The 27,787-nt window shown below is 34.7% G+C and overlaps 1 protein-coding gene across 4 annotated transcripts in view; it reads right to left on the bottom strand.

The window, feature by feature from the left end:
• LOC114296678 (metal tolerance protein 4) overlaps positions 1 to 19,384 on the bottom strand; it is a 35,667-nt gene extending 16,283 nt beyond the window's left edge. For 3 of the 4 annotated variants that reach the window (XR_014357643.1, XM_082911004.1, XM_082911006.1), the window contains exons 1-5: positions 18,978 to 19,368; positions 11,909 to 12,078; positions 10,785 to 10,983; positions 8,958 to 9,136; positions 8,724 to 8,874 (exon numbers count right to left, since the gene is read on the bottom strand). Coding sequence is in view for 3 of the 4 variants with exons in the window: in XM_082911004.1 (XP_082767130.1) it covers positions 8,724 to 8,874; positions 8,958 to 9,136; positions 10,785 to 10,983; positions 11,909 to 12,078; positions 18,978 to 19,206 (928 nt within the window). In the remaining variant the exon portion in view is untranslated. Of the gene's footprint in view, positions 1 to 8,723; positions 8,875 to 8,957; positions 9,137 to 10,784; positions 10,984 to 11,908; positions 12,079 to 18,977 lie in introns of all 4 variants that reach the window. The other variant, XM_082911005.1, reaches the window with a different exon arrangement.
• Between the last annotated feature and the right edge of the window lie 8,403 nt (positions 19,385 to 27,787).

The raw sequence follows: 27,787 nt of genomic DNA, 5'->3' as shown, positions 1-27,787 counted from the left end.
TAACCAAAAACTGATCAAATTTGCCCTAATCTCTATTCGCCCTAATCTCTTCGAATCGACCATGGAATAGAAGATAAACAGCTGAGAAAGAGAGAAAGAGAGAGGACCTGACTTCGTCGTACGTCGTCTCTCGTCGATCGTTGCTCCTCGTCGGTCGTCGGTCGTCTGTCGTCAGTCGGCGATCTTCTTCATGCGATCTTCAGTCGATTTGCTGCTTCGTTAAGGAAGGTACGACTCTTCGATCTTCTTCGATCGCTCCCTCTCTCTTCGATAGCTCTCTCTCTCTCTGTCTCAGCCTCTTCTTTTATTTCTCTCTCTTCGATAGCTCTCTCTCTCTCTCTCTCTGTCTCAGCCTCTTCTTTCTTTCTTTTATTTCATTTTTTTTTCCTTTTATTTTGATTTTGATTTTGATTTTTTTTTTCTTTTATTAATTTAATTTTTTCTTTTCTTTTTCTTTAATTCTGATTCTGATTTTGTTTTATTTTATTTTTTCTTTTCTTTTATTTTTTTTATATTCTGATTTTATTTTTTCTTTTCTATTATTTGAGGATATAATTTTAATAATGTATGTTTATTAATTTTATTATAGGGACCAATTATAATTCTGAAACAATGGCTACGGGTGGTAGTTCTAATGATATACCTGATGATGATTTTGATGAGAATAAACCATTGTGGAAGTATATAACTAAATTAGCAAAACCTGGGGAAGGAGGAGGAAATTGCCAATTACAATGTAAATTTTGTAATAATACTTTCAAAGGTTCATATACAAGAGTAAGGGCACACTTGTTAAAACTCCCAAGAAAGGGAATTGGTGCTTGTAAGAAAGTGACAAGTCAAAAACTTTCACAACTACAAAATGAGAATGATGCTGCTGAGCTGAGAATTAAAAATGCTCTTCTCAAAAATGTACCATTGCCTCCTTGCACTGTATCAGTGGGTAGTAGTTATCCTTATGAATCAAAGAAGAGGAGAACATGTGAGAGTGGGAGTGGAAGTGCACCTGGGAGTGGGAGTGGGAGTGGGAGTGGAAGTGGAAGTGCTATTGAGAAAGCATTCAACTTGAAGGATAGAGAGCAATTGCATTTTGAAATTGCTAGGATGTTCTACTCGGGGGGTGGGTACCTTTTAATCTTGCAAGAAATCCTTACTATGTTAGCTCTTACACATTTGCTGCAAATCATAATATTCCTGGATATTTGCCTCCCGGTTATAATTTGTTACGAACCACATTACTTCAAAAAGAGAGGGCAAACATTGATAAATTGTTGCAACCAATTAGGGGCACATGGAAGGAAAAAGGGGTGAGCATTGTTAGTGATGGTTGGAGTGATTCTCAAAGGAGGCCTTTGATTAATTTTATGGCAGTGAGTGAAAGTGGGCCTATGTTCATTAAAGCAGTTGATTGTTCTGGAGAAACTAAAGACAAATATTTCATTGCAAATTTGATGAAAGAAGTGATTAATGAGGTTGGGCCAAGTAATGTGGTTCAAGTCATCACGGATAATGCTCCTAATTGTAAGGCAGCCGGACAACTCATCGAAGCTCAATTCCCTCATATTCTATGGACTCCTTGTGTGGTGCACACATTAAATCTAGCTTTGAAAAATATTTGTGCCGCAAAGAATATTGAGAGGAATGAAGTCACATATGAAGAACGTAGTTGGATTACTGATATTGCCGGAGATGGTTTGATGATTAAGAATTTTATCTCTAATCACTCAATGCGATTGGCTATGTACAATGAATTTGTGTCATTGAAGTTGCTTTCGGTTGCCGAAACACGATTTGCCTCCACAATTGTTATGCTCAAGAGGTTAAAGCTTATAAAACGTGGTCTTCAAGCAATGGTAATTAGTGACAAGTGGAATTGCTATAGAGAGGATGATGTTGGGAAGGCAAAATTTGTGAAAGAAAAGATTTTGGATGATGTGTGGTGGGATTACATTGATTATATTCTTTCCTTCACGGGTCCTATATATGACATGCTTAGGGCTTGTGATACGGACAAACCTTGCCTTCACTTAGTATATGATATGTGGGACTCAATGATAGAGAAAGTGAAGATGTCAATTTATAGGCATGAAGGGAAAAGAATAGATGAGGAATCTACATTTTACAATGTGGTGCATCAAATTCTCGTGGATCGTTGGAATAAAAACAATACTCCTCTCTATTGTATGGCACATTCATTGAATCCAAAGTAAGTACCACATTTAAATTTGTTTTACATATTTCATTTTAATGGACTTATCTAGTCTTTCTTGAAATAATTATTTTTCCTATTTTGGATTGTAGGTATTATAGTGATGAGTGGCTCCATGAGGATCAAAATAGAGTTCCTCCACATAGTGATGAAGAGGTGACATGTGAGAGGAACAAGTGTTTTAAGAGGTATTTTGAAGATATCACGGAGCGAACTAAGGTGATAACTGAGTTTGGAAAATTTTCGGGTTATGTTGAAGCATTCTCAGAGTATGATTCCATTCATAATAGGTGGCACATGGATCCTTATACTTGGTGGTGTGCATATGGTGCATATGCACCATCTCTTCAAAAACTGGCTTTGAGATTGCTTGTGCAACCTGCCTCTTCATCTTGTTGTGAGAGAAATTGGAGTACTTACTCCTTTATTCACTCAGTGAGAAGGAACAAGATGGTCCCTCAACGCGCGGAGGATTTGGTGTTCATTCATAGCAATCTTCGTCTTTTATCAAGGAGGAGCTCCCAATACTTGCAAGGAGAGACAAAAGTGTGGGATATTGCCGGAGATAACTTTGACTCACTTGATGATATTGGAATGCTTGGGATAACTAACCTCTCACTTGATGAACCGGCTATGGAGGCGGTCCTATTTACAGATGAAGGAGAAGATGGAGGCGGTGGTGAAGATGTTGTAATAGTTTCCTCTACTTAGGTTGATATTTATGGATTTTGTAATAGTTGTTGGTACATTGGATAATTTTATATTTTGTGGTTTGATTTTCATGCATTTTGTAACAAATGATGGTTGGTAGCTTCGAATGACATGTTATGTATTGATGGAATGCTATTTTATGTTAATTGTGAACGATATATATAATGTTAAATCAATTAAATGTTTATTTTTTATAATTTTAATAGTGTTATTTTGTATATTTTATTACCTTTATTTGATTTTTTTAAATAATTTTATGACATATAATAAATAAAATTAATTATATATATTGAACGTGTCCCCGGCGTGTCGTGTCCCCTATTTTTTGAAAATTTGCGTTTTTGCGTGTCCATGTCGTGTCCGTGTCGTGTCGCGTGTCCGTGTCCGTGCTTCTTAGTTAGAGTCTTATTTTATGATTAATTTATATTTTTTAGGATTTTTAGGTCCAGGTTTTTTTTTGTAATTTTCATATTTGCTGACATGGGCTGTAGGGGTCACCCACGGGTCGTCTTGTGAATCAAGTTATTTAATTGGGTTTTATTTACGTTTCTTATTTGGTCTTAAATTGGTTTTGAAAGTCAAAAATATTGTTGTAATTTCCTTTTTTAGTTCCAATTGGTTTAAGAAATCTCCTAATTATATATAAAACCACGTAACACTTGTAATTCAATAGAATTAATATTTTAGAGAATTTCAAGGGTTTTTAAAGCTTCTTTATGGATTGTATGATGCAATCAAACCTTAGGTGTGATGCCTAAGGAATTCTAGTAGTGATTCCTAGATCTATTTTCTTCTTTCTTTTTCTTTTCCATTTCAATTTACTATTCTCGGATTACTATTCACAGCCCTCTAAAAGTGCACTTTTCAACCTCAAAACCCCATCCAATCACCCCCATATCAACCCTAATCCCTTCTCCTACCTATTAGCCTTCAATTTAACCCTTAAAACCCTAAATTGCTCACTGTTTAGGCCGTCAAATAACCTCTGTTTTCAAAATCTAGCGTTGCCCTGCATCACACCCGCACTATTGAATGAGTCCAAAGGAACATGAGGAGCTTAGGTGTCAAGTGGATGCATCACTATCCAAGGGCCATGTATGAGAAAGTCCCAGTCCATGTGTTGCACCTACTCTACTCACTCCCAATGGATCATGGTGAATGTGTTAATAACCTCACAATTAACAAAATAATAATACAAAACAGATTTCTTATTCCCCGGTTAGATGACTTGTTAGACCAGTTAAACAGTGCAACACTGTTTACAAAGCTTGATTTGAAAAGCGGCCGTGATCAGATCTGCAAGATTTCCTTCAATACCCACTAAGGGTGACATGAAAGGTTAAATCATGCCATTCAGGCTCTCCATTGCCCCAACTACATTCATGCAGATTATGAACAAGATTTTTTTGCCCCTTCATTGGCAGGTTTGTCTATTTTAACAATATATTAATTTAAAGTGCTAATGTTGATTTCCATCTTTAGCATCTTCAGGAGGCTCTCATAGTTTTGAGAAGAAAAAAATTCTTTGCCACGATGTCCAAATTTTCCTTCATGACTGACAGTGTCTTGTTTTGGATTATGTAGTATCAGAAGATGGGTTGTCAGTGGATGAATCTAATGTCAAAGTTATCAAACAGTGGCCATTACCAAAGACTGTTCATGAGGTTCGAAGTTTCCATGGTCTAGAACGTTTCTACTGATGATCTATTCCTAATTCCAACACTATCATGGTGCCAATAACAAACAGTATGAAGGCTGGGAAACTTTCTTGATAGATGCAGTGACAGGCTTTTCACTAGATTAAGAAGAAATTGATTTTGTTTGGCCTAGAAACAATCTATTATTGCTCGTTCTACTACTATTAAGGCTGGTTGAGTATCGTGTTAAGGCTGGTTGAGTATTGTGTTATGGCTCATGCCACCAAGACAGTTTGGCTTTGTTGGCTCCCTCTCTAATTTGGGTGTTTTATTGTCATCTCTTATTACTTTCTACTATTATCATAAGAGTTCTATTTGGATAGCTCACAACTTTGTCTTCCGTGAAGCACAGAGAAATTGACTGTCACTTTGTTCCATCAGTCTTCAGTTACTATTGAGCTTTCTTTTGTCTCTTCTTTTTTGCAGCTTATAGACTTCTTCACCAAGACTCAACTTCTGCTTATTTTCAGTTTTTACTTGGCGAATTCTCAATGACCAGTGGGCTCGCATCTTGAGAGAGAGAAGGGAGGTGAAATGCATTGTGTATTTTGGTTAGTTTATATTTGCTATATAGGAATTTTAGTCTTCATGGTTAATTATATTTTTCTCTTTATTCATTTTGTATAAACTATGTAAGAGGTTAATGAAATAATATACAATTTTCTCCATCCTATTTTGAATCAGATAACAAGAGAATCCAGCAAAAAACCTGACCAAGCCAGTGGCGATATTGTTGGTATTAGCTAAAATAATGGAAAGACCACTTACAACCTAAGAAGCATGGACATGGACATTCGCCACAACACCAACACCTAAATTTTCAAAAAATATAGGACAAAACATGTGAGGAAAAATATATAATTTTATAATATATATTATATGTCATATATAAGTATAAATAATTATTATTGTTCATGTATATCAATATTTAATTCAAAGATAATAATTTTTAAAGTCTAAATGAGAAAAATAGATATAGATTTACATTGTTTTTGTTTTTTCATTGTATTCCAAGTTATTTTATTCAAATTTGTACTATGTTTTTTGTATTCTTAGGCCTCGTTTGGCAAATGGCCTTTTTAGCCAAAAAGCCAAAAAGTCACTAAAAAAATCAAAAAGCCAACAATCCATACCAAAAAGTCAAAGATTCTCTTTTCTCTCTACTTTTTGCACAACTTTTCATAAAAAGTCAAAAAATCATCCCAAAGATACTAGTTTTTTTTAGCTCATATTTTAGCTAAATAGCCAAAAACTTACTAAATTAGCCTGTTCCCAAACGAGGCCTAAGTGTGAGGAAGAGACCGAGTCGTGTCGTGTTAGTGTCAAACACAGTGTCGGCAAGGTTGTTAAATCGGGATCCTACGTTGGATCGTTGGAGGTGTTTATAGAATCGGATCGTAGAATCGGATTGAGGATCGTAAGATCCTACCGAAAAAGACAAATTACATAATTATTTAATTTAAATAAATATTTCCTAAAAAGTATACACAAAATGAGCATATATTCTATTAAAAAAAAGCGAAGATATTGTGAAAAATATAAAACTCCATATAAAATGTACATATAATATTATATAATAGACAACTCGATGGTAAAAGTTTTGTATTTCATCAAAAAAGAAGGTGAAGAAGAAGAATTCTATAACAAAATACTTTACAATCTACAATAATGCATAAAAAGTGATGAAAAATATTTAACAAAGTTGGATATGAAAATAGATTAAGAATTAAAAAGAGCAACTTAACCGAATGATAAGGTTTATCGTTAGCATCCCTGGTAGAGCGGATTCGAATAACAAAAATAATCTCTCCAAAAATTAGGATAAAGTTGCAATCATCTTACCCTCCTTAAACTCAGCTAAAACTAAGTTCGTTTTTCTGACTAGTTAAGTTTCTTAAATTACCACAATATTTGAATGTTTGTTTCCTAGTTTTTTTTTTTTTTGTCTATTTGATTCAATACTACTTAATTTTTATTATTTATTTTGACCACATAAATGGGTATTTAGACAATAAACATAAAATTTATAATAAAATATGTCATACAATACAAAACAAGGCTTGTAAATAGGATCGGATTCGAATCGGGATTCCAAGATCCTATAAGATCCCATTACCAGGATCGAAAGATCCTACCTATAAGGATTTTTTTACACGATCCGGATCGATTATACTCAAATGGATCGTAGGATCGTAAGATCCGGATCGGGATTTTGATAACCATGAGTGTCGGACACAACACGTTACCTTCTTAGACATGTCAAGTGTATCATTTATACTTATATATGACATATAACCTTCTTAGAGCCATCGGCACTTGGAATGACTTTATTGTTGTATTATCGCTATAATAATAAGTAAAATGCCTTTTTGACACTGCATATTATATAACACAATTTTATCTCACATAATAGATTGGAAATATGAGAATACAACCCATTTTATCCACCTTAAATTTCAAGTTTGATGGGTCTGACCTCTAAATATGCATCGACAACTGCCCCCAACACGCGTACCCAATCCCATGTAACATAATATAACAATGCTTAACCATGTTTTCAAGGAAACTAATTGATGTCACAGCCCTTCACTGGATGGAGCCCCAATATCTGCTTTGGAAGCCTAGAGTGAAGCTCATAGGTCCTTTGCGTGCGCTAAAAACTTTTTGGTCCAAGAAATGTAGTTGGTAGATTTTTATTTCTATTATTAATATTGTTTAAGTAATTATTAGTTAGATTATTTTTATGTGTCTCCAAATCAAATTAGGGTTTAGTTTCTTATTTTAAATAGGGTTTTTTGGCCTATAAATAATGGGTTTCGCTTTGTTTTACTCAAAGTTGCCTAAAAAAATATTGTGAGGATTAGGTTGTGGCCATTTTGAGTGTCCCTCTTTTTCTCCTACTATGTTCTACATCACTAATGCTTGTTTGCTAGCAAAAAAGCAACTCTAGAGACCAAGACGCTATGAAGCACTGACGCTTCAGAACAAATGTTGTAGCCGTGTCAGACATAGGGACACGATGTGGACACAAATGGGACACGCCACGTGGTATGTCTCTTTATTTAATTAATTCTTTTTCAAGGGTCACCTCAGGGACACCAATTAGTTTTTTTTTTCCCTATTCTTTAGTGTTTTTGATGGATGTTAAATGATTATTATTTTTTTATTAGATTTAAATTATGAATAGATCATTCATAAAAAAGACATAAACGATAAGAGTAAACTTAAGAGTGAGGTTATATATATTGAATTAGTGTTAAATTTTGTTAATTTTGATTATTTGTGAATGTTATATTAAACTACATAGCAAATAAATAAAGGGGTAATTACTCACAGGTCCTGTTATAAGGACCTATGCACTATGAAGTCCCACTTTGTATAGATCACAAAAGTCTACAAGTGTTAGCGACGTTTTTCTAAATTTGTTGCTAAAAACGGACAATTAGTGACATTTTTCTATGACGATTTTCTATATTTGTCACCAAAAAATGACAAATAGTGACGTTTTCAGTGACGAAATTTTCAACTGTCGCTAAAAACTAACAATTAGTGACATTTTCCTATAACGAATTTTTCAACTATCGTTAAAAACTAACAATTAGTGACACTTTTTTATGAAACGCCACTAAAAAAATAACAAAATAAGACTCTGGTAACAATTAAAAGTGAACATGACTTTTTGATGCACCAGAAAGTCATCAAAAAGTCGAGAGGACTTATTGGTGCATCCATCTTCCTAATATAATTTTTCAGTCAATTCCTATATATAATTTATTGACGTGTCCCCGCCATGTCCATGTCTCCATTTTTTTTTAAATCACCATGTCCATGCGTCTTAGCCATGTTTTCTTTCGATCTATTCTGCCATATTGTTGTTCAGTTCTATGATGATGCAGAGGGAATCAAAATCGCATACTTTCTAGCTCCATTTAGTCATTTCTGAATGGTCCTTTATTAAAAAAAAAATATAAATAAATAAAAAAAAACATCTAGAGCCAAAACAAGCAATGTCTCAGATGTTTAATTCGGGACTCTTTTTGATCTATACGGAAATTTAAGCAACAAGCAGATCCAGAGAAAATTAAGATGAGGGCAGCAGGAGCTACCTGCATTTTCAAGAACAGTTCCAGACCAATTTGTGATTGTATAAATTGCAAGAGCAATAGCACCAACAGGGTCAATCCACCAGTAGAACTCATCACCAAGAACAGCTGCAACTAACCCGACTATATTGGTTACCACATCAAAATAGTGATCCTGGCAATCAACATAAAAAAGAAGTTATACAACTAAAAAATTGGGAACAGAAAGGTTGAGAGCAAGAGCAATGTGGGATATACCTTTGCGTAAGCACGGACAATTGTGCTTCCTGAGCTTCTGCAGTAAAACCACAGTGCAAGTTTTATCACCGTAGCAGATAACATGATTGCGTACAACCATACCAATTGATCAGTGGTCATCTTTTCAGAAGCTTTATCTTCAACTAGTTGTTCTACAGCCTGGACCAATACCTGAAAGCCTATAAAAATGCATGGATATAACAACCTTATTTATTTGTTTATTTTTTATGTATGTTGTATTCCAATAGGTTTGTTTTTTTCTCTTGTGGTGCTCAAAATGCTGTGCAGCATTAACTCATTCCTTGAGACTTGGACATTGTGAGAACTGGATGCACAGCTTTTTACATGTTACTTACAGCATAGACACCGACAACACCACTACAAAATGGAAGGAAAGAAAGGAAAGGAAAAGATAAAAGAGAAAGAAAGAGCATGCAAAAGCCAATGTGGTGAAGAAACACATATAAGCTTTTTGATGACAACTCACTCTACCATATCAGAAGATCAGATGGTTGCTATTACACCCAAAATAGAGAAAAATAATAATAATGTTTGAAGCATATTACATAAGAGTGCTTTAATTTTTAACAAATAATGTAATAAGTAACCACCTGACAGGTAAACAAATGAATGCATTATTACTTCTTATTTCTCAAATGGTCAGTAGTTAAACATTTCTTGCTAAGCTGCTATGCATAGTGGAATAATTAGACTTCATGTTAAGAAATTACTATGATAAAATCAATCCAAAGTGAAAACACAACAAATAAGAAAAGATGCCTTGATTTTTAAATCAAGCACAAAGTAAATCCAAAAAAATTATAATATTTGTCCAACCAAGAATGACAGTTCAGCAGTAGGGAGAGTTAAAAGCACTAAAAACTCAACTTCACAATAGCCTAGAACAACTGAGGAAGATCATGGAAAGACAAAAAAGAGCAAATCTGGAATTTCACACGAACCACATTTAGGGCATCAAGAATTAAAAATTTGGAATTATTTTGAGTTTTCATGTCATTATAGTAGGTTTTAGTAATTAAGGGTGCAATGGTAATTCCAATAATTGTGGGACATGGGTTGTAGGGGTTGCCCATGGGTTTAATTTTGGGTCAAGTTATTAAATGGGTCATTATATATGGACCTTGTTATGTCTAAAATAATCTCAGTGGTCAAAAGTCCAAATTTCCTATTTTGATATTGAAGTAGAATTAGAAGTCATTAAAGTTTCCTACTATGATTGAAGAAGAATTGGAAGTCATAGTTGATCTAAAATATTAGTAGTTGCTAAATATTTTAAGTTTCTAAATTTGAGTTATAGTCCATATAGAATTAGAAAAGTTAATATTATGAGAATTTGAGATTGTGTGTGTGATTGGCCTATCCCTTCTCAGGGTGAAGCACCTCTTTCTCTCTCTCTACTTCTATCCAACAAGATTACTGTTCACGTCACTGTTTACGGTGCTCAAAACAGCCACCCGACAGCCCCTGAACACTCGTGTTTTCATTCCCAAAACCCTACCCTTTTACAAACCCCCTTAAACTCCTATTTTTTGAATACTTATGCAGCTACAAAATCCCAAAAAATCCTGCCCTATAAGTCTATTATTGCTGCTGCCAGTACACTTAAACCGGGCTCACTACTTGTAGGAAAGTAATCCCTACTCATCCTACATCAACAACTATAACCAGCAACAACAACAAATATTTTAATGTTAATGTTAACCAACATGCACGATGCATTAGTTCATTTTGAAAAGATGATGTACTATTTAAATGAATAACCACCCTTCCGGGAAACTAATGGCAGGTTAAAACACAATTACATACCGAGTGTGGCCATGATAGCAGCAAAGATAATTATGCCTATTGGTTGCACCCTCAATTTCCCAATAGGATACTTATAGATGTTAATGTTTTTCATTGACAAGTGAGTGAACCAAAGTATGCCACCAGCCATGAGATCAAGTAAGGAATCCAGTGTTGATGCACCAATGGCTATTGATCCAGTCTCTATTGTAGCATAAATCTGCAAGACATGATGCATATATATCATTGGTATGAAATAACAAATACAGCTATATATTCTCTCCATCAACTTATCAACCAAAGTCATACAAAGAGTGTTTATTTTTCATACAAAGAGTGTCTCTACGTCAACTTATCACCCAAAGAGTGTTTATTTTTCAGCTATATATTCTCTATGTCAACTTACCACCCAAAGTCATACAAAGGCTTCGTTTGGGAAGTTGCTATTTTAGTAGGCTGTTTTAGTTTTTGGCTATTTTAGTAGGCTAAAATTTTTGTGTTTGGGAAGATGATTGGATTTTTTTATGGTTGGATGTGATGTTTGTGAGAGAAAAAGTGAAATGATTATGGGTTTGATGTGATATTTTGTCTTATTAGCTATTTTAGCCTATTTTGTCTTTTTGTGAATTTTAGCCTAAATTAGGCTATTTTTTTTCTTCCCAAACACCCCCAAAGAGCGTTTATTTTTCATGCTTTCTATGTAGTCCAAAGCAAAAAGTGTGGCATACATGGCAAGATATTATTTGTTTTCATTAATTGCTTAATAACTATCTCCAAACAAGGGAATCAATCACGAGTATCTATGTAGGAGGTGATATAAAATGGACACAACAAACCGGGGACATAGCATTTCTCATTAATGTAACCTCTTTAAGTACCTTAACATAACATCTTCTTCAAAACATTTGTTTTGTTGAACAAGACAACTGAAAACAGGCATATCTCAAAGACGCAGAACACTTTCAGAAAAATGAAACATCACTTTGTAACAAAAACTAAAAAGGAAAAAGAGTAAATCTACAAAGTGAAACTGTTAACTTCCTAACTCATATCATGTATTAGACTGTCAAAATGTACCATGTCAGGATAACTTCCAGAAGTCAAACCCAGAAATTTTGATTAAACTTCAAGTGATTACAACTCACCTTAAATGCCAGTAGGATAATATTTGCATAATTAGATATCTTCATTGCTCTTTCTTGTTGGGCTTGTTCTTTGAAATCTTCCTCATCAATGCTGTCAGATGTCATCAAAGAATCAACTTCCTCAAACGATTTCAAGGTTGCAATCTGTCTTTCATAGTATTCTTTTTCTCCTATAAACAAGGAAATGTCAGATTATGAGAAAGAGAACAAACGAGGAGAGAGAGAGAGAGAGAGAGTTTGGCCATCATTTTTTAACATATGCATTATGTCATGTGCAATGCGGTCTAACATACAATTTACAAGTGCTTATGTGCTTATATGCTTATATGCAGACGCTTGCAATAAGCTATGTCCTAAAGTATGGATTTAGGTAGTTAACAACTAAGTGGAAACCTTTAGCGAAACCCAAATAAACATAAATCCTAAGAATTTTTTATAATATTTTGGGTGCCTGACCCCAAATACAGTGAAATAAACCAAATGAAACTAAACCAAACAAAGCTTTGTGTTCCAATCAAGTGGGCTCGGATACGTGAATCCTTTTTTCGTCATTTTGTACTATTAAAAGGTATATGCTCGGTTAAATTAAATAAATTCGTTTAATTTTTTTACTATCGCATCCCAAGTCAATTTACGTCTTCCCCTAACATTTCCTTTTACGGTGATCCTATCACATTCTTCTTTACCATTTCATCTGCTAGTCTTCATTGTACATACCAAACCATCTTAGTTTGTTCTCTCTCAACATATTTTCAATTGTTGCTACTCCTACCATTTAATGTATATTCATTTCTATTTCTCTCTGTCCAAAACTTACCAACCACCCACCTAAGCATCCTCATCTTAACTACACTCAATTTATGAGCGTGTTGTTTCTTAATGGTCTAATATTATGTAGACTGCAAAGTATCACTGGTCTTATAATTGTTTTATAAATTTTTCTTTTCAATTTTGTTAGCATCATTGATCACATAATATGCCAAAGGCACTCCACTTGAACCTACTTTGATTCTATTACAGGTGGGAATTTCTAACACAACATGAATCGTACACGAAGTTAGGGGTTAGGGTTGAACATTTTCAACACAAACACAATTATGACACGATACAATAACATGATTAAATAAATAGGGTTATGTTAAACTTGCATAATATGAAGTTGACACAGATAACTCATTTAATAGATAATTAAATACAAATTTTAATGTTATTTTCATTAAAGGATGCCAGACTTGTTTAAATCTCTTATGTAACCTACACAATTAAATAAAGAAAATACGTAAAATAGTATTTTGAGGTTAATATAGTCATTTTGTCTTTTATTTGAGAGAACATGATCTTTTCATTAATTATTTTGAAATCAATAAAAATATTTTTTTTGAATAAAATAGAGTCAAAATTATTATTATTTTTTTTTGAATAATTTCATTTAGTAAAGATTAGTTTCATGAAATTTAACTTATGAAAAAACATTCAATGTGTTTGGTTTGAGTTTTTTGAATTAAGCTTTTTAAAAATTGAGTTATTTGGTTTTCGTATTTTTTTTTTTTAGTGAATATTTTTAAAATTTTAAACATTTTTTTTACTTTTTTAGATGCACCTTACTTAGATGTATCTAAAAAGTAAAAAATTTGTGAAAAAATATTTTTAAAAATTAATAAATACAAAAAAATATAAAAAAATGTACCGAATTCTCGTTTTTTTTTTTTTTTTGTATTTTTGGTATTTAGTGAATTTTTAAAAGGTCTTTTTCAAATTTATTTTATTTTTTAGATATATTTATGTTAGGTATGTCTAAAAATTAAAAAAATTGCTCAAAATATTAAAAAAATTCAGTAAAAACAAAAAAACACGAAAAATAAGAAAGTAGAATTTTCTGAAAAGTGCTTTTGAAAAATGATAATCAAACATAGTGATTAATCTTTCCATACACTTAGTATTTTTAATTACGATGATTTTTTAGCATGATACGTTAATATGGCACGAATCAGACATGAATCCAAATAACATGACACAATAACACAAAATAATAATAATAATATTGTGTTAGTGTTAAGAGAATTTTGACACGAATCTGAGATGACATGACACAACACAAACACGATGCCCATCCTTAGATTCTATGGTCACTTCTTTGTTATTTTTACTTACATTGTTACTAAAGTTACATATTCAATTCAGCTACTAATTTTAAACCCTTTTGACTCAAATGATTATCTCCAGATTTCTAATTTAGTGTAAATTCCTCCCTTAGTTTCATCCACTAGAACAATATCATTTGCGAACAACATACACCATGGGACATCATCCTGGTTGTGGTTACTTAATTCATCCATGACTAAGGCAAATAGGTAAGGACTCAAAGCTTTCCTTTGGTATAGTCCTACAATGATTGAAAATTCACTAGCTTCTCCAACAAGTGAACTAATTGTAGTCACAACCTCATTATACATATTTTTATCACATCAATATACTCCTTGGTTACACTTTTTTTTTCCTCTAACACCCACTATATTATATCTCCAAGCAACCTATCGTAAGGTTTTTTCTAAATCTATAAAAACTAAATGAAAACCCCTCCTCTTCTCTTTTCACTTTTTCATTAATCCACTTAGTAAATATATGGTTTCCAAAATTGATTGGCCTAGTATAAATCCAAACTAATTAACTAACAATTACCCTCTATCACAATCATTTTATGAATCATCAACACATCTATAATTGTTGCAATTTTAGATATTTCCTTTATTTTTATATATAGGTACAAATATACTTTTTCTCCACTCATCATACATTTTCTTAATCATTAGAATCTTATCAAATAATTTTGTTAACCAAGAGCTAAGCATTTTCAATGCCAACAACAAGAATACAATCCAATCCCAATGCTTTACCTAATTTCATCCTCTTCAATATAAATTTCACTTCAAACTCCTTTATTGGATGACAAAACTTATACTCTCTAGTTCTATCAATGCTACCTGTGATGACTGGGCTCGTGAATCACCTCACTTTTCCTTAGTTGTGTGGATTTGTATTTTTTGAAAACTCTTGTTAAAAGTTTCGTTCTTATTTGTTTCTTTTCCGAAATTTCATTTGTTCCTAAAGGTACGAGATTGGATCCGGAGGGTTTCGAACCTAACTGGAAAATTCTGGGCTGGGAAATTGGGCCACACGTGCAGGGGCATGGGCCGCACGTGCAGGATGGGCGCCGCACGTGCGGGAGGCCAGGCCGCACATGCGGGAAACAGGGGAGGCTTGGGGTGCATACTGGAATAAATGCAGGTACGGGAAGGAGGTGCGGGACGGTGCCGCACATGCGAGGGTGAGAGCCACACGTGCAGGAGGCACACGCCGCACGTGCGAGAGTGGGCTCCGCAAGTGCGAGAAAAGCCCAGATCCAAGAACTCTGTTTTTTTTTTCTCTTTTTGGCTGGGAATATCTCATATTTTTCTTATATCTCTCTCTAAAAATACCGTATTCTCTCCCTTCTCTCTAAAAACCCTCACCTAGCACACCAAACAATTGGTCCTTCTCAATCCATTGAGATTGTGAATCAAATTCTTCTCAAAACTTGAAGAGCTAATCAAGGGCTACCATTGGAGTGGTGGAGATCTTATTTCAACACCTTCAAATTTTTAGGGTTTTCATCTCATCTTTCATCAACAAACTTGAGGTAGAGAGATTTCTTTGAGTTATATATATATATATATATATTTATGCTAGATTTTGTTGATTTAAAAGTTTCTTTAATGATATTGAAAGTTTGGTTTTGTCTCATAAATGTTGAGGGTTTTAAAAGTGGGTTCAACCTATCTCTCTCTCTCTCTCTCTCTCTCTCTCTCTCTCTCTCTAAACTATTTTCTTGAGGGTTTTAAATCGCATGGTAAGAGAGGTGATGTTTTGAGGAGAAACCTTTTCGAAAGATGAGAGAATGTTGATTTTGGAGAAAAACCCTAGAAATTTGGGGTTAAAGAATATGTTGAGGATCCATGAAATATTATTACTACCAACGTTATTATTGTTTTTCTTGTGTGTCTAATGTAATGAAAAAAGGGGACTTTCTTAAAATGTTGATGAAGGAGAAATGGTAAGGAATATGTGGAATAATTATTTTTATTTATTATTGTTAAAATGTAGTTATTCTTGATGAATCTAAATGGATGCATGGTCATCTTGTGAATCTTACATTTGGAATGAGAAGTGGAAATTACGACCACTAATGGGATGGTGTATGGAAAATGCTGAGAATTGGAAAGGTGTGCCTTGCATTGATAGTTGTTGCATTGGCATTTAATTTCGGTTGATCATTGTAAATCCTTGAATAGAGAAATTGAAAGCTCACATTGAAAAGAAATATTTGTGAAAATGAGAATTTATTGAATTGTTTGGGGTAAATACGTTAGTAAGTCCGGATAGGGGGTGTAGATGACATTGATTAAGTTAGCCTGAGTGTTCAGGGTGAAAGATTGAAAACACGTGCGGAGTAGATACCACGTGCCTTCTGGTTAGCTACCGGTAAAGTGGGGTTTTGGTAGAGCTTGCTATGCCTACTTGCAGACACCAACCTAGGGATTACCTGAGTTGTATTTACCGCCCCGTGAATTTGATATAAAACATTTGAACTGTTGGAACTTCCACATTTTTATGGTGCATGACGATTTTCAAAAGAAAAAGATATGATTTCCTTTTAATGGCATACCGTGGCATGAGCATTTTCATTTCATGGGAATTGCATAAATATATATACTTTGTTAAGAATTTCGTATTGGGCTTTGTGCTCACCCCTATGGAATTTTGGTGCAGGAAAAGACGTGGTGATCCCACCAAGTTGAGGGCGTGGATATGTTGTGAAGAGTAATAATTCTGTTTTGTTATGATTTAATTGCTAGCCAAGGGCTATTCATGTATGGGTCTGAGAGGTCATTTTTGTATAGCCGGGCTTAAGCCTTGGAAATTGTAAGCCCATGAGGGCAAATTTTATTATTTTTGGAACACGATACTCTACATGCTATAGATTCAGGTATTTCTATATCATTGAATATATAATACGAAAGTGGAACTTTTGTATAAATCTTGTTGATTGATGCTGTAATGATTGGAGTATTATTATTATTGTTTAGTGGACGTGGGTTGATGTATTAGATTTATGTTGGATTATTTCGAGGCGTTACAATACCATATTTCTCTCCTAAAGTTTCTAAATGTTTTTCATTTAACATTTTCTCAAAATAACATTTTCACCTTTACATAATATCCCCATCCTTCACTAATACCCTCGAATCCTCACTTTTTATACACTTGACTTTTTCAGAATCTTTTGTTTTTCTTCCTCTCAATTCAACAAAGTTTGTAAATATTTTCTCTTTTTAATATATAATTAGGGATAGTCATTTTCTCTCGGCTTGCACCCGCACCCGCATCTCCAGAAATGGATTTCATTAGAGAGAAAAAATCCCAAAATGGGTACAAGAGCTCTCAAGCTCTGAAATATTCAATATCAAAATATCAACTGAATACTAAAGGGGGGCTAACCACCTATTTACAGGATAAAAAACCAAACTAATTCTAACTAACTCTAATGGTACTAAAACATAACAACCATACTAATTCTAACTACATCAAACTTCTCCTCTGAAGAAAACAACTTGTCCTCAAGTTGGGCCTACAACAAAATGACTCAAGACAACGCCATCAACAGAATCACTCAAAACAATGATTTAGGGAAGCATAATTAACATGCAACAGTGAACAAGACTAAGTAGTTGCAAGTCCTCATTCAAGATCATTCTAGCAAATATCCTTCCATCAAAACAAGTTATCATTTATGCATATCAACCGAAGCCATGTTGAGGTGTGAATAGGCCACTCATGTAGCATGCCGTTTTGGAAGCAAGATGCCATCAAAATCATGCTTCTCACATGGTCCCAAAATAAACTCATCCTTCCTCCAAAAGTCGATCCGGGGTACCAAATCAACACAAAGCGGAACAAATGGCTTTGAAGATAGCATAAGAGGCATTTCTCAAAAGCAAAGATCATTCAACACCCATGAAACTTCAACGTCATGACACTCCACCATAATAACCCGACAACAACAATCTCAACCAACATAAGAAAGACCTCAAACAAATACAAGGGACACGTAGGAGGACAAATTCGAACTTCTAACCTCCTAGTGAGGTGCATGAACTCTTGGCCAATGGGCTAACTTCGTAAACATTCAAAAATTAAAAAAGAAAAAAAAAGTTTGGAAATTAATAAGAAAACAAAACTTGGAGTGGGCTAGTCATAGAAAGATTGTTCAAAATTTTGATGCAGTAAGCTCAAAGAACCAACAACTCATTGTAAAAAAAAAAAAAAAAGTCCAAGTAACAGTGGCACCAAGGAGTGCAAAACAAATTTTGAGAGACGACAAGTGGTGCGTAATGTATTCAAAAAAGTTTTAGATGGGACACATGTCATCCAAAATATAAACTATTACACTTGTATTAATATATATATATACACAAATATTCAAGATATCCAAGCGAATACCCACAACTCTTAGTGGCGCCTCCCCTGGTTTTTTCAAACAGTATCTTAACTCTCAATTAAATGCTGAAAACGCTATGTGAAAGTCGTTTTCATTTAATCTCAGCAGCAAATGTATCTTGAAACTTTCAAATTTAACAACTCCATACTTGAATATCTCATACTACAAATTTTCAATAATTAATCTCAGTTTTATCAAACAGACACACAATAACTATGCATTATCAACTAAGAAAAATATAGACTACATATAAAGTATACATTTAAAGTGCCTATTTTTGTTAGGAGCCGAAGAAGACTCGTATCTGCTAGTCAATTTGCTAGCAGAGAGACGGAACAAGAAGGAAACAAACAACAGGAAATTTAGACTATCTTTCTGACCCTATTTTCTACTCAACCAAACAGAGCAATCATGAAAAAAGAATTGTATCACCTTTTTTTAGATCGAAATTATCTTACAGAGTTCACGGAAAAAATTGGAACAATCAAAACGACAGAGAGAGAGAGAGAGAGAGAGAGAGAGAGAGAGAGGAACCTTGAGTTAAGGCAGTGGTTTTGGAGAAATCAATGAGAGAAGCAGACTCGAGGTCGAGGCCAGGTCGGAGCTTATCAGGGAGTCTGGACACGAAGTCTTGTCTGAACGAGTTTACCGAATTCCGGCGACTGAGTCGTAAGCGGCGGCTGCTACTACTCAGCCTCCGACCATCGGTTGCCGCCGCCACCAACAGCGGCGCTTTCGCTTCCGACTCCCCCTCCATATTCATTCCAATCCTAACTCACAAACCTTCTTCACAACCCCAACCCAACACCACCCAGCCACGAGGCTTTTCCCAAAATAAGCCAACCTACTGACTTATTTCCAAACTAATTTTGGATGAAACTCCCAGAATAAGCTGAAACAGGTTTCCAAAGCATGTTTTCAGCCTGTTTGTGGCCCGGCACACAAAATTAAGAAAATCATAAAAGTGTGCTTACAAAATACATTTTTAATTAAGAAAGTGTGGTTAAAAATTATACTTTTAAAAAAAAATTATTTTGTAAAGAAAACGTAATTAGAAATCACGTTTTTAAAGAAAATTTAGTTTTAAAAGAAAGTGTGATTCATAATTACGCTTTTAAAAGTTATATAAAATGGCTCACCCCCTTCATTTGCAACCATGCTTTTTATACTTCATTTTTTCCCCTGAACCAGTCTCCCTATGTTCTCCCTCTGGTCTCACTCTCTCTCTTCGTGATTTCTCTGCTCTCACTTTCTCTCTGTGGGTTCTCTGCTCTCTCTCTCTCTCTCTGGGTCGCTCTCCGCTCTCTCTCTCTCACTGGTATGACTGTCTGTCTCTCTCTCTCAATTTGAATTTTATATGTGTTTATTTTGTTTGTGAAAATGTGAATGTGGGTACAATGTGGGTAGAATATACTTTGTGAAGGTGAAAATGTTGTGAATTGATGAAAATGTTAGTAGAATAGAATTTGTGAATGTGAAAATGTTGTGAATTGAAATTTATATCAATATGGGTAAAATAGGCTTTGTAAATTGAAATTGTGATTTTGAATTCACAGAATAAATCGTAGCCCTAGCCCTAGCCCTAACCCAAATCTAGGGTTTGAAATTGAACCCTAGCCCTAACCCAAATCTAGGGTTTGAAATTGAACCCTAGCCCTAACCCAAAGTTTGTAATGCAAATTGAACCCTAGCCTAACCCAATTCTAGGGTTTTCAATTGAATTTGAAATCAGAAATTAGGGTTAGGGCTAACCCAAAATTTTTGCTTGAATTTGTCTGACAATTCTAGGGTTAGGGTTTCAAATTGAACCCTAACCCTAATCCAAAGTTTTTTGTTTTTTATTTTTTAATTCACAATTGAACTCTAGGGTTTTTATTTTTTGATTGTCAGACAAATGTTCACAAAAATAATGAAAAATAAAAAATTTAAACTCTCTTAAAACAGATAATAAGAATCTTATAAAAATTATAAATTCTATATAAAAATGAGTGCAAGAGAGAATGAATAATTTTTTTAAACTCTCTTAAAGGATTTTTTTTTTTTTTATATTTATTAGTATTGTTTGAACATAATTACTAAAATTTGCTTATACAGATTAAGCTATTAAGGAATTATTTCAAGAATTGAAAAAGATAAAAATAAATAAATAAATGATTTTGTTACTTCATAGTTTACCAAAATTCAGTACACAATTTTAAAAAATATAAAATTATATGAAAACAATAATTTAAATGCAACAAAATTTCACTTAAATGTTACTCTTCTTATATTTTTAATTGCAAATGTACTAATTAAACTTGCATAATGAAGCTTATCTATTATATCATTTTCAATGGATAATATAATAAACTGCAAAATTACTAATTAAACATTACTCTTTTTATTTATTTTTTGTTTGGTTTCTAGCTGAATTAAAAATAATAATTTTGGACCTTTTGGATTTGGACTCCATTTGAGTGAGACTTATTATAAATATTTTAATTTTGAACTTAATATAAAATGTATAAATTTTTTGGATCCCAATTTTTACATAATTTTGAATTTAAACTTTTTGTTTTAAAATGATAAACTCAAAATTAAAAATGATAGTGGGGCAGGCCAATGTAAGGATCCACTGATATCAGATTGAGAGAGATAACTACGGATGAGGTAATTTTATAATCTTAAGGATGGCGGTATTAATAAAAATAAGAGACGATATAGTATATTATAGATAATAATTTATAGGTCATGCTAAGGGTTGTTAATAAGTACCCATAACAAGATCAAAAAAATTATAATCCCAATACATTTTCCCATATATTCCAGAATATTTTTACACATTTCAATACACTTTTAATATACATGTTACACACTTTTTCAACACTATCAATAAGTGTTAGGGCTTATCTATATGAATAATAATAATAATAATAAGCCTTAGGGCTTTTATTAGCATTTTTCATAAATTATAAAAAATGAATAATAATAATAATAATAAGCCTTAGGGCTTTTATTAGCATTTTTCATAAATTATAAAAAATGAGACTTAAAAAATGTAAAATGAAAAATAAAGAAATGAAAATGATTGTTTTAAGTATAATATTTAAGTGTTTTAGTCTTATTATATTTAAAAAAATAAATTATATATATATTATATAAAACTATATTTGATTAGTATAATGGAGATGGGAGTGACAATAGGAAAATGCGTCCCCACAGGTAATATATATTAAGGGGTTGTTTGGGATGTCCTAAATAAGTGCACTTTTTGTCTTTTTAGACTAAAAAATTGAGAAGAAAAATATAGATGTTTGGGTTAACTTTTTGACTTTTTATGAAAAAATGTGTATTAAAAAATTGTAAAAATTGGTTTGTATGGAAAAATTAAGATTGGGAGTTGTGCAGCCGTAATTGTTGACTTTTGGTGAATAGTGTTAACTTTTTAACTTTTTAAGTAACTTTTTGACCTTTTAACTTTTTCTCAATATCCCAAACTTAGCCTAAACATCCTTACTTATTTTAGTACTAGTGCATAACCTGTACCTAAAGGCACTCCCATATAACTTTTTTTTTTTTTTTTTTTTGGGATCGAACCCATATAACCACTTAAATAGTGGATTTTGTTCCTTGTACCAAAAAAAAAAAAAAAACAAAACAAAAAAAACAATCACTCAAACGATTTATGGAGCTTTAGACTTGGAAGTCATAGATATATGTCAATTTAATGTTACATTACCTCATCAATTTAATAGCATACATTCAAACCTAGGTTAAGTAAATCCATTTTTAATCCAACTTACCAAAATCAACCGTCAAGAAAAATCATTGCGGCCATATAATGCCAAGGTTGTTAAAATTGGGATCCTACATAGTTGTTGTAACATGCACAAATTCAAAATAGAGATGGATGCAGGTATTCATGTCTTATAAACTCTAAACTCACATGCCGACAATGAAGTACTGATACTTCAGGAAGTTCACATGGTAGCTGTATGTTTCAAATTACTGTAAAAGAATTGTCACATTAACCTTTATGACCTGAACAACTATGCATCAACTTTATAGGAGTTGTCACTTCGACTTTTATTTACTATTCAGTGCATATCTGAAGGTTTTAAGCAAAGTTCAAATCTGCTTAGAATTTTAATTTCATTTTTCTGCTTACAAATATAATTCAATTTATTTTCCATTATACAATAGTTTAATTTCACTTTTTACCTTACATATTTAATTTAATTTAATTGGAGAAATTTAACCAATTTAATTTCAAGTTAACTATGTGTTGATTTAAGTCGGTGTTGTTCTTGTCTGCATACTAAGCTAGCTTTTATCTGTAACACTTTCAAGTTCTATACATCGAAAAACCCATCTATAAGTACTCTACTACAAATTAATCTTCAATACATTCCAACTCTATTATATTTTCTCTTCAAGGTTTATGAATCTATTTGAAGCTGCATAGGGTGGCCTTTTAAACACAAAGGGTCTAATTGCTTTGTTGTTTTGTTCTAACACCTCCTCATCCCATTATGAATTGCTGAAGTTCACATGGGCACAGTAGCTATGGTACGACCTCTTACTTTTTTCATACAGTGAGTAGTCTTGTCAAAGTCAGAATAAATTAAGTCGGAATAATCGGAATAATCTACGTCGGAATAATCTACGACCTCTTGCTTTATCTCGTCAAAGTCGGAATAATCTTCAATACAGTGATATAGTTATACGTCCAATATTTCTTAGTCATGCAGTGATGCAGTGACTTTAACAGACGGAATAAATTAAAAGACTCAATGAAATGGCCAAATTCACATGGCCACAGTAAATAGCGTACAGATGATTGGTCTTTTTTGAAAAAGTGAGTAGTCACATTTGAGTGACGATTGAAGTACTGATTGTGTAGAGCGTGTTTAGCATTGATTGTTTATTACTCATAAATATGTGGGCTTTTAATGGCATGTGACTTTGTGCAGCGCAACTTAGATGCTTTGTTTTTTCCTCACATTTCATATTTGAATTATTAATCACATTAATACGACCACATGGCAATAGTGTTGACAAACAACTATATAAAGGATTGAAGGAGTGATGGTAAACACACAATCTTTCCACGTAGTTCTCCCTAGGAAACTATCATTCATTTATTAAGTAAAAATCAAATGGAGTATACATTCATGGCAGGGGGTAGGAATCGCAGAGGTGAGAGTTCACGATGAGGAAGAGGAACGGGAAGGGGACTCGTAGGGGGTAAGAACTTCGAAAGAGGTGAGAGTTCACACCAAAGAAAAGGAACGGGAAGGGGAAGTGGCGATGCTAAAGTTGAAACACCATTTGCTTTGTTAGATGCCTCTTGTGCTTATCATGATAGGTTTGGGAAGCGACATTTTGTCATGCCCAAGTACTATCGAGATCCATGTGGTTTTGTGGAGGATCCATCTGTTAATCAAACAAGATATGGTTTAGCAAACGCTACACTTCTAAAGTGGCCCGCACTATTTATAGAGCGTGTGCAAATGGAAAGATTATGTCGGGAAAATCGACTGAAGGTGCTGAAAGCACATTCAGTTGAGATCCAAAAGGAAGATCCAAATAATGTTGATCGACTATATGAAAGACCTTGACATGAGATTTCTCAAATGCGCCATAGATCAGCCCGCGATATGAAACTATCTATACTTAAGTCGGATGCCAAGAAGAACGGAACATCACCAAATGATGAGGCTATCAAGGCTGTCAATGAGGATTCTGCACTTCTCTTTGACCCTGAGCTCGCAGATTGTTCGAACTCTGAGATTATTGATTTGAGTGAGGATTAGGCGTCTATCTGTCTACTAAATTATATTAGGTTATCCATAATTATGTATTGTGTGTGTTAAAATAACTCTTTCGACAATGAGTTTGTGAAAGGTTTGTCTAATATTTGTCTATATAACTGTTAAGTATTGTACTCGTCACTTTATTTTATGTACTGTGTTATGTTGAATGTTTCCACAAATTATTTTTGTGAGATACTTATGTTTGAACTAGCTACGTCGTTCTGAAGTGTTATAAATGTTATAGTTATACCTTTATTTTTTTTTCCTGTTCGCAGTAGTAATTAGCAAATTAGATACTTTGTAAATGCTGTGTGAAGTTTTATTTAAATATTTCTTGGCAACAAATATTTAAGGGAACAACAAATATTTAGTTTTGAAAATTCCGCGAAAGTAGGCTTAGTTTGGAAAATAAATTAGTATAGGGGTTTAGTTTGGGAAAAGCCCCGACAAAATCTCTCCGAAACTGCGCAAAATGTTCTATGGGGAGGGTGTGTGTCTTGAGGCCATTATTTTCTTCTTCTTTTTTAATTTTTAATTTTTTATTTGTTGTTTTTATTTTTGTCCATCATCGATCTTTTTTAAATTATATTTGAATTATATAACAAAATAAAATTTTAATTTAAAAATTTATATTTAAATAAAAATTTAAAAAAACAAAATAATCAGTTCAATTAAGCAAATATTTAATTTATATTTTTTCATATATTTTTTTTATTTTTATATTTTTAAAGTCATAATCGGTGATCATTGATTCAATAGTAAAATCTTAATTTAATAATCTTTGATATGATGTTTATCTTTGCTTGTTTGTGGTTTTCTTTTCATTTTGGGAAAAGGCATCATTACAGCTTAAATCAGAACTCTAGTTTTAGAAATAATGGATGAGAAACATAATTTTATCATTTTATCTTTTTTTTTTTAATCTGATAATCTTATATGTAATTTTATCATTTTTTTTTATCATTTGATCTGATAATCGTATATATAATTTTATCATTTAAAAAAAAATAGATGAGAAACATAATTTCAAAATTACATAATTTATTTTTAAATATTAAAATAATAAAATTTGGTAGCTAAGATTGTTTATCAATACGATATTTTATATGAATAATTTATGATAGTACTGCTAATCGCAAGCCCACGCTTCCAACGTCGTTCCCTGATCACTGAGCCCATCGGAGTACCTGCACAAAAGCCCAACAAGGAACGGAAGTCCCCCAGCGGACCCTTCGACGGACAAGTTAGAAGAGAGAGGAGTTTATGGCGAATGACAGGAGAATAACAGTAGGGCACCCAACCTTTTTGTGTCTTGGAAGCCTTCTTATATTCTTCGTTCATCATTTCCTTGTCCACTCCGACTTGTCACGTTGGCCGAAAGTCTATGCTCTAGCTTACCTTGTTCATTGTGAGGCTGCTTGCTTTGACGTGAAGGGATTATCGCATTTAATGCTGCGAGGGCTTCATTAATGACTGATGTGTGGTGCAATAGCTATGTAGGATCTTTGTCTACATACGTGGCTGGTTCTCCTCTAGACAAGTATTTAGATGTCATTGGTTCTTGGTGTAACGTTGGGTTCTAGTAATGTTGGGCTTTAGTGTTTGAACCGTGTGTTGGGCTCTAAGTGGTGGACCAAAAACCTCTATGGGCCCACCTATGTCAGTAGTCCCCCATTTTCCAAGTACAGCTTCAGTCCAATGAAGGGAATAGGGAAGAAGACAGGAATTGTGGGTGGATGAGTGAAAGAAGGTCGACGGCAAAGGGCAACTGGAAAAGAAGGCCGACCGAGAGGAGGGCCGACTGGAAAGGGGAATCGAGGGGTAAGACCGACCGAGAGGAGGCCGACCACAAAAAGGGACCGAACGAGAAGATCAACTATGAGGAGGGTCGACTGCAAAGGGTTTTTAAGCGAGAAGACCGACTGTGAGGAGGGCCGACTGCAAAGGGTTTCCTAGCGAGAAGACCGACTGGCTGGAAGGAAGACCGACCAGGAGGAAGGCCGACTGCAAAGGGTTACCGGGCAAGAAGACCGACCAAGAGGGGGTAAGACCAACTGAGAGGGAGCTGAGAGAGAAAGTGGCGGCGCGCGGGGCTCGAGGGGCAGCAGGGCACGTGGTGATATGAAGTGGAATAGATTGGGAAGGGGAAGAGGGTAGTGAATCATGGTCATACACGTGGCATGATCCCGTAATAAGGGAGGTGATGCGTTGGCAGGAAATGAAGGGGTACGATTAATATAGGGTGTGGAAAAGGCGAGGGCGGAAGCTTTCGAAATTTTTCAAACTGGCGAAATTTAATATCGATCTTGGAATATAGGCAAACCATGGGCATTTAGAGTTATTCGGTTTACTTATCTTTTCGCGAATAACCAACACATCCCAGAGTTGAACTCATTTGTTTCGTGTGACACGCCTCTGCAACACTTTGCGAACTTCTTTGTGCCAGCGTCCGAAATGATACGCAGACACGTAAGAGGGATGGTTTGAGATGAAATGTCAGCCATGAGGCTAGAGGCATTGGGAGAGGACAACACAGTGAAGTTGGTTGAACAATACAGAGCAGAGAGGAGGGAGGAGAGAGGGGCTGGGCAAGCGGCACGGGCTTGCCCGGTGACAATGATCGTAGCTACTAAGTCAATTAGCCAAGTGGAATTGGACCACTGGCACACCAAGGCTGACAAGTCTACGTTCATGGTGAGGAGTTGAAGGAGGTACGAAGAAAGTACCAAATTCCAGCGGAGATAGAGCAGACATTGTCCACGTCTAAGGAGAGGGCGTCCAATACACGGCCGTCAGAATTTACGTTGTATGAGGAGGCATTGCGGAGGGGCTAAGGCTGCCGCTCCCCCAAATAGTGGTGGACGTACATTACCGGCTGGAGGTGGCACTAGGGCAACTGATGCCCAACACCTGGAAAATACTAATGGCCTGTGCGATCGCATGACCACAGGTGACCGGGGGGGGCGACTATGACAATGGAAGAATTTTTCTCTTGCTACAAGAGGCCAACAAGAAATGTGGGTGACCTTACAGGCGGTAGTGGGCCGAGGTCTAGTGGCAGGCTTACCATCTTCGGTAAAGGAGTGGAGGCCGAGATGGTTCTATGTATCGGCGAACGGTGGGAGGGGGGCTCACACAACGTGGAAAGTCCTCACAGAGTTAGTGGAGCCAAAGCTAGACGCAGAGGCTGAGAACAGGGTGAAGTGGGTGAAGGAGTGGAGGGAAAAGGAGGGTGCGAAGTGGGACAACTTGATCCGACCTTCAACCCTGTTTGCCTTGAGTTTGGGGCTGCAGCCGATGGAGGAAGATCCTGAGCGGAAGGAATTGGAGGCAAGAAGGAAGGCGGAAGAGCGAAGAGCATTCGCCAAGGCGGACAGGTATAAGGAAACACAGTTGGGGCCTGCGCCTAAACTAGTGATGAGGGAGCAGGTCCGACCACGGCCCAAACCGTTAGGGGACAACGACCTAACTGACTCTACTTTACTGCCGCCCTCAATAAACCCGCTAAAAGAAGGGGGCAAACAGGAGGTAGATGCGGTGCTAAAGAAG

Source organism: Camellia sinensis, unplaced genomic scaffold (genome assembly GCF_055761805.1).
Source record: "Camellia sinensis isolate YWXY unplaced genomic scaffold, ASM5576180v1 Unanchor1, whole genome shotgun sequence".
In the NCBI taxonomy this organism is placed as follows: Eukaryota; Viridiplantae; Streptophyta; class Magnoliopsida; order Ericales; family Theaceae; genus Camellia; species Camellia sinensis.
This window is presented reverse-complemented; position numbering and strand designations above follow the sequence as displayed.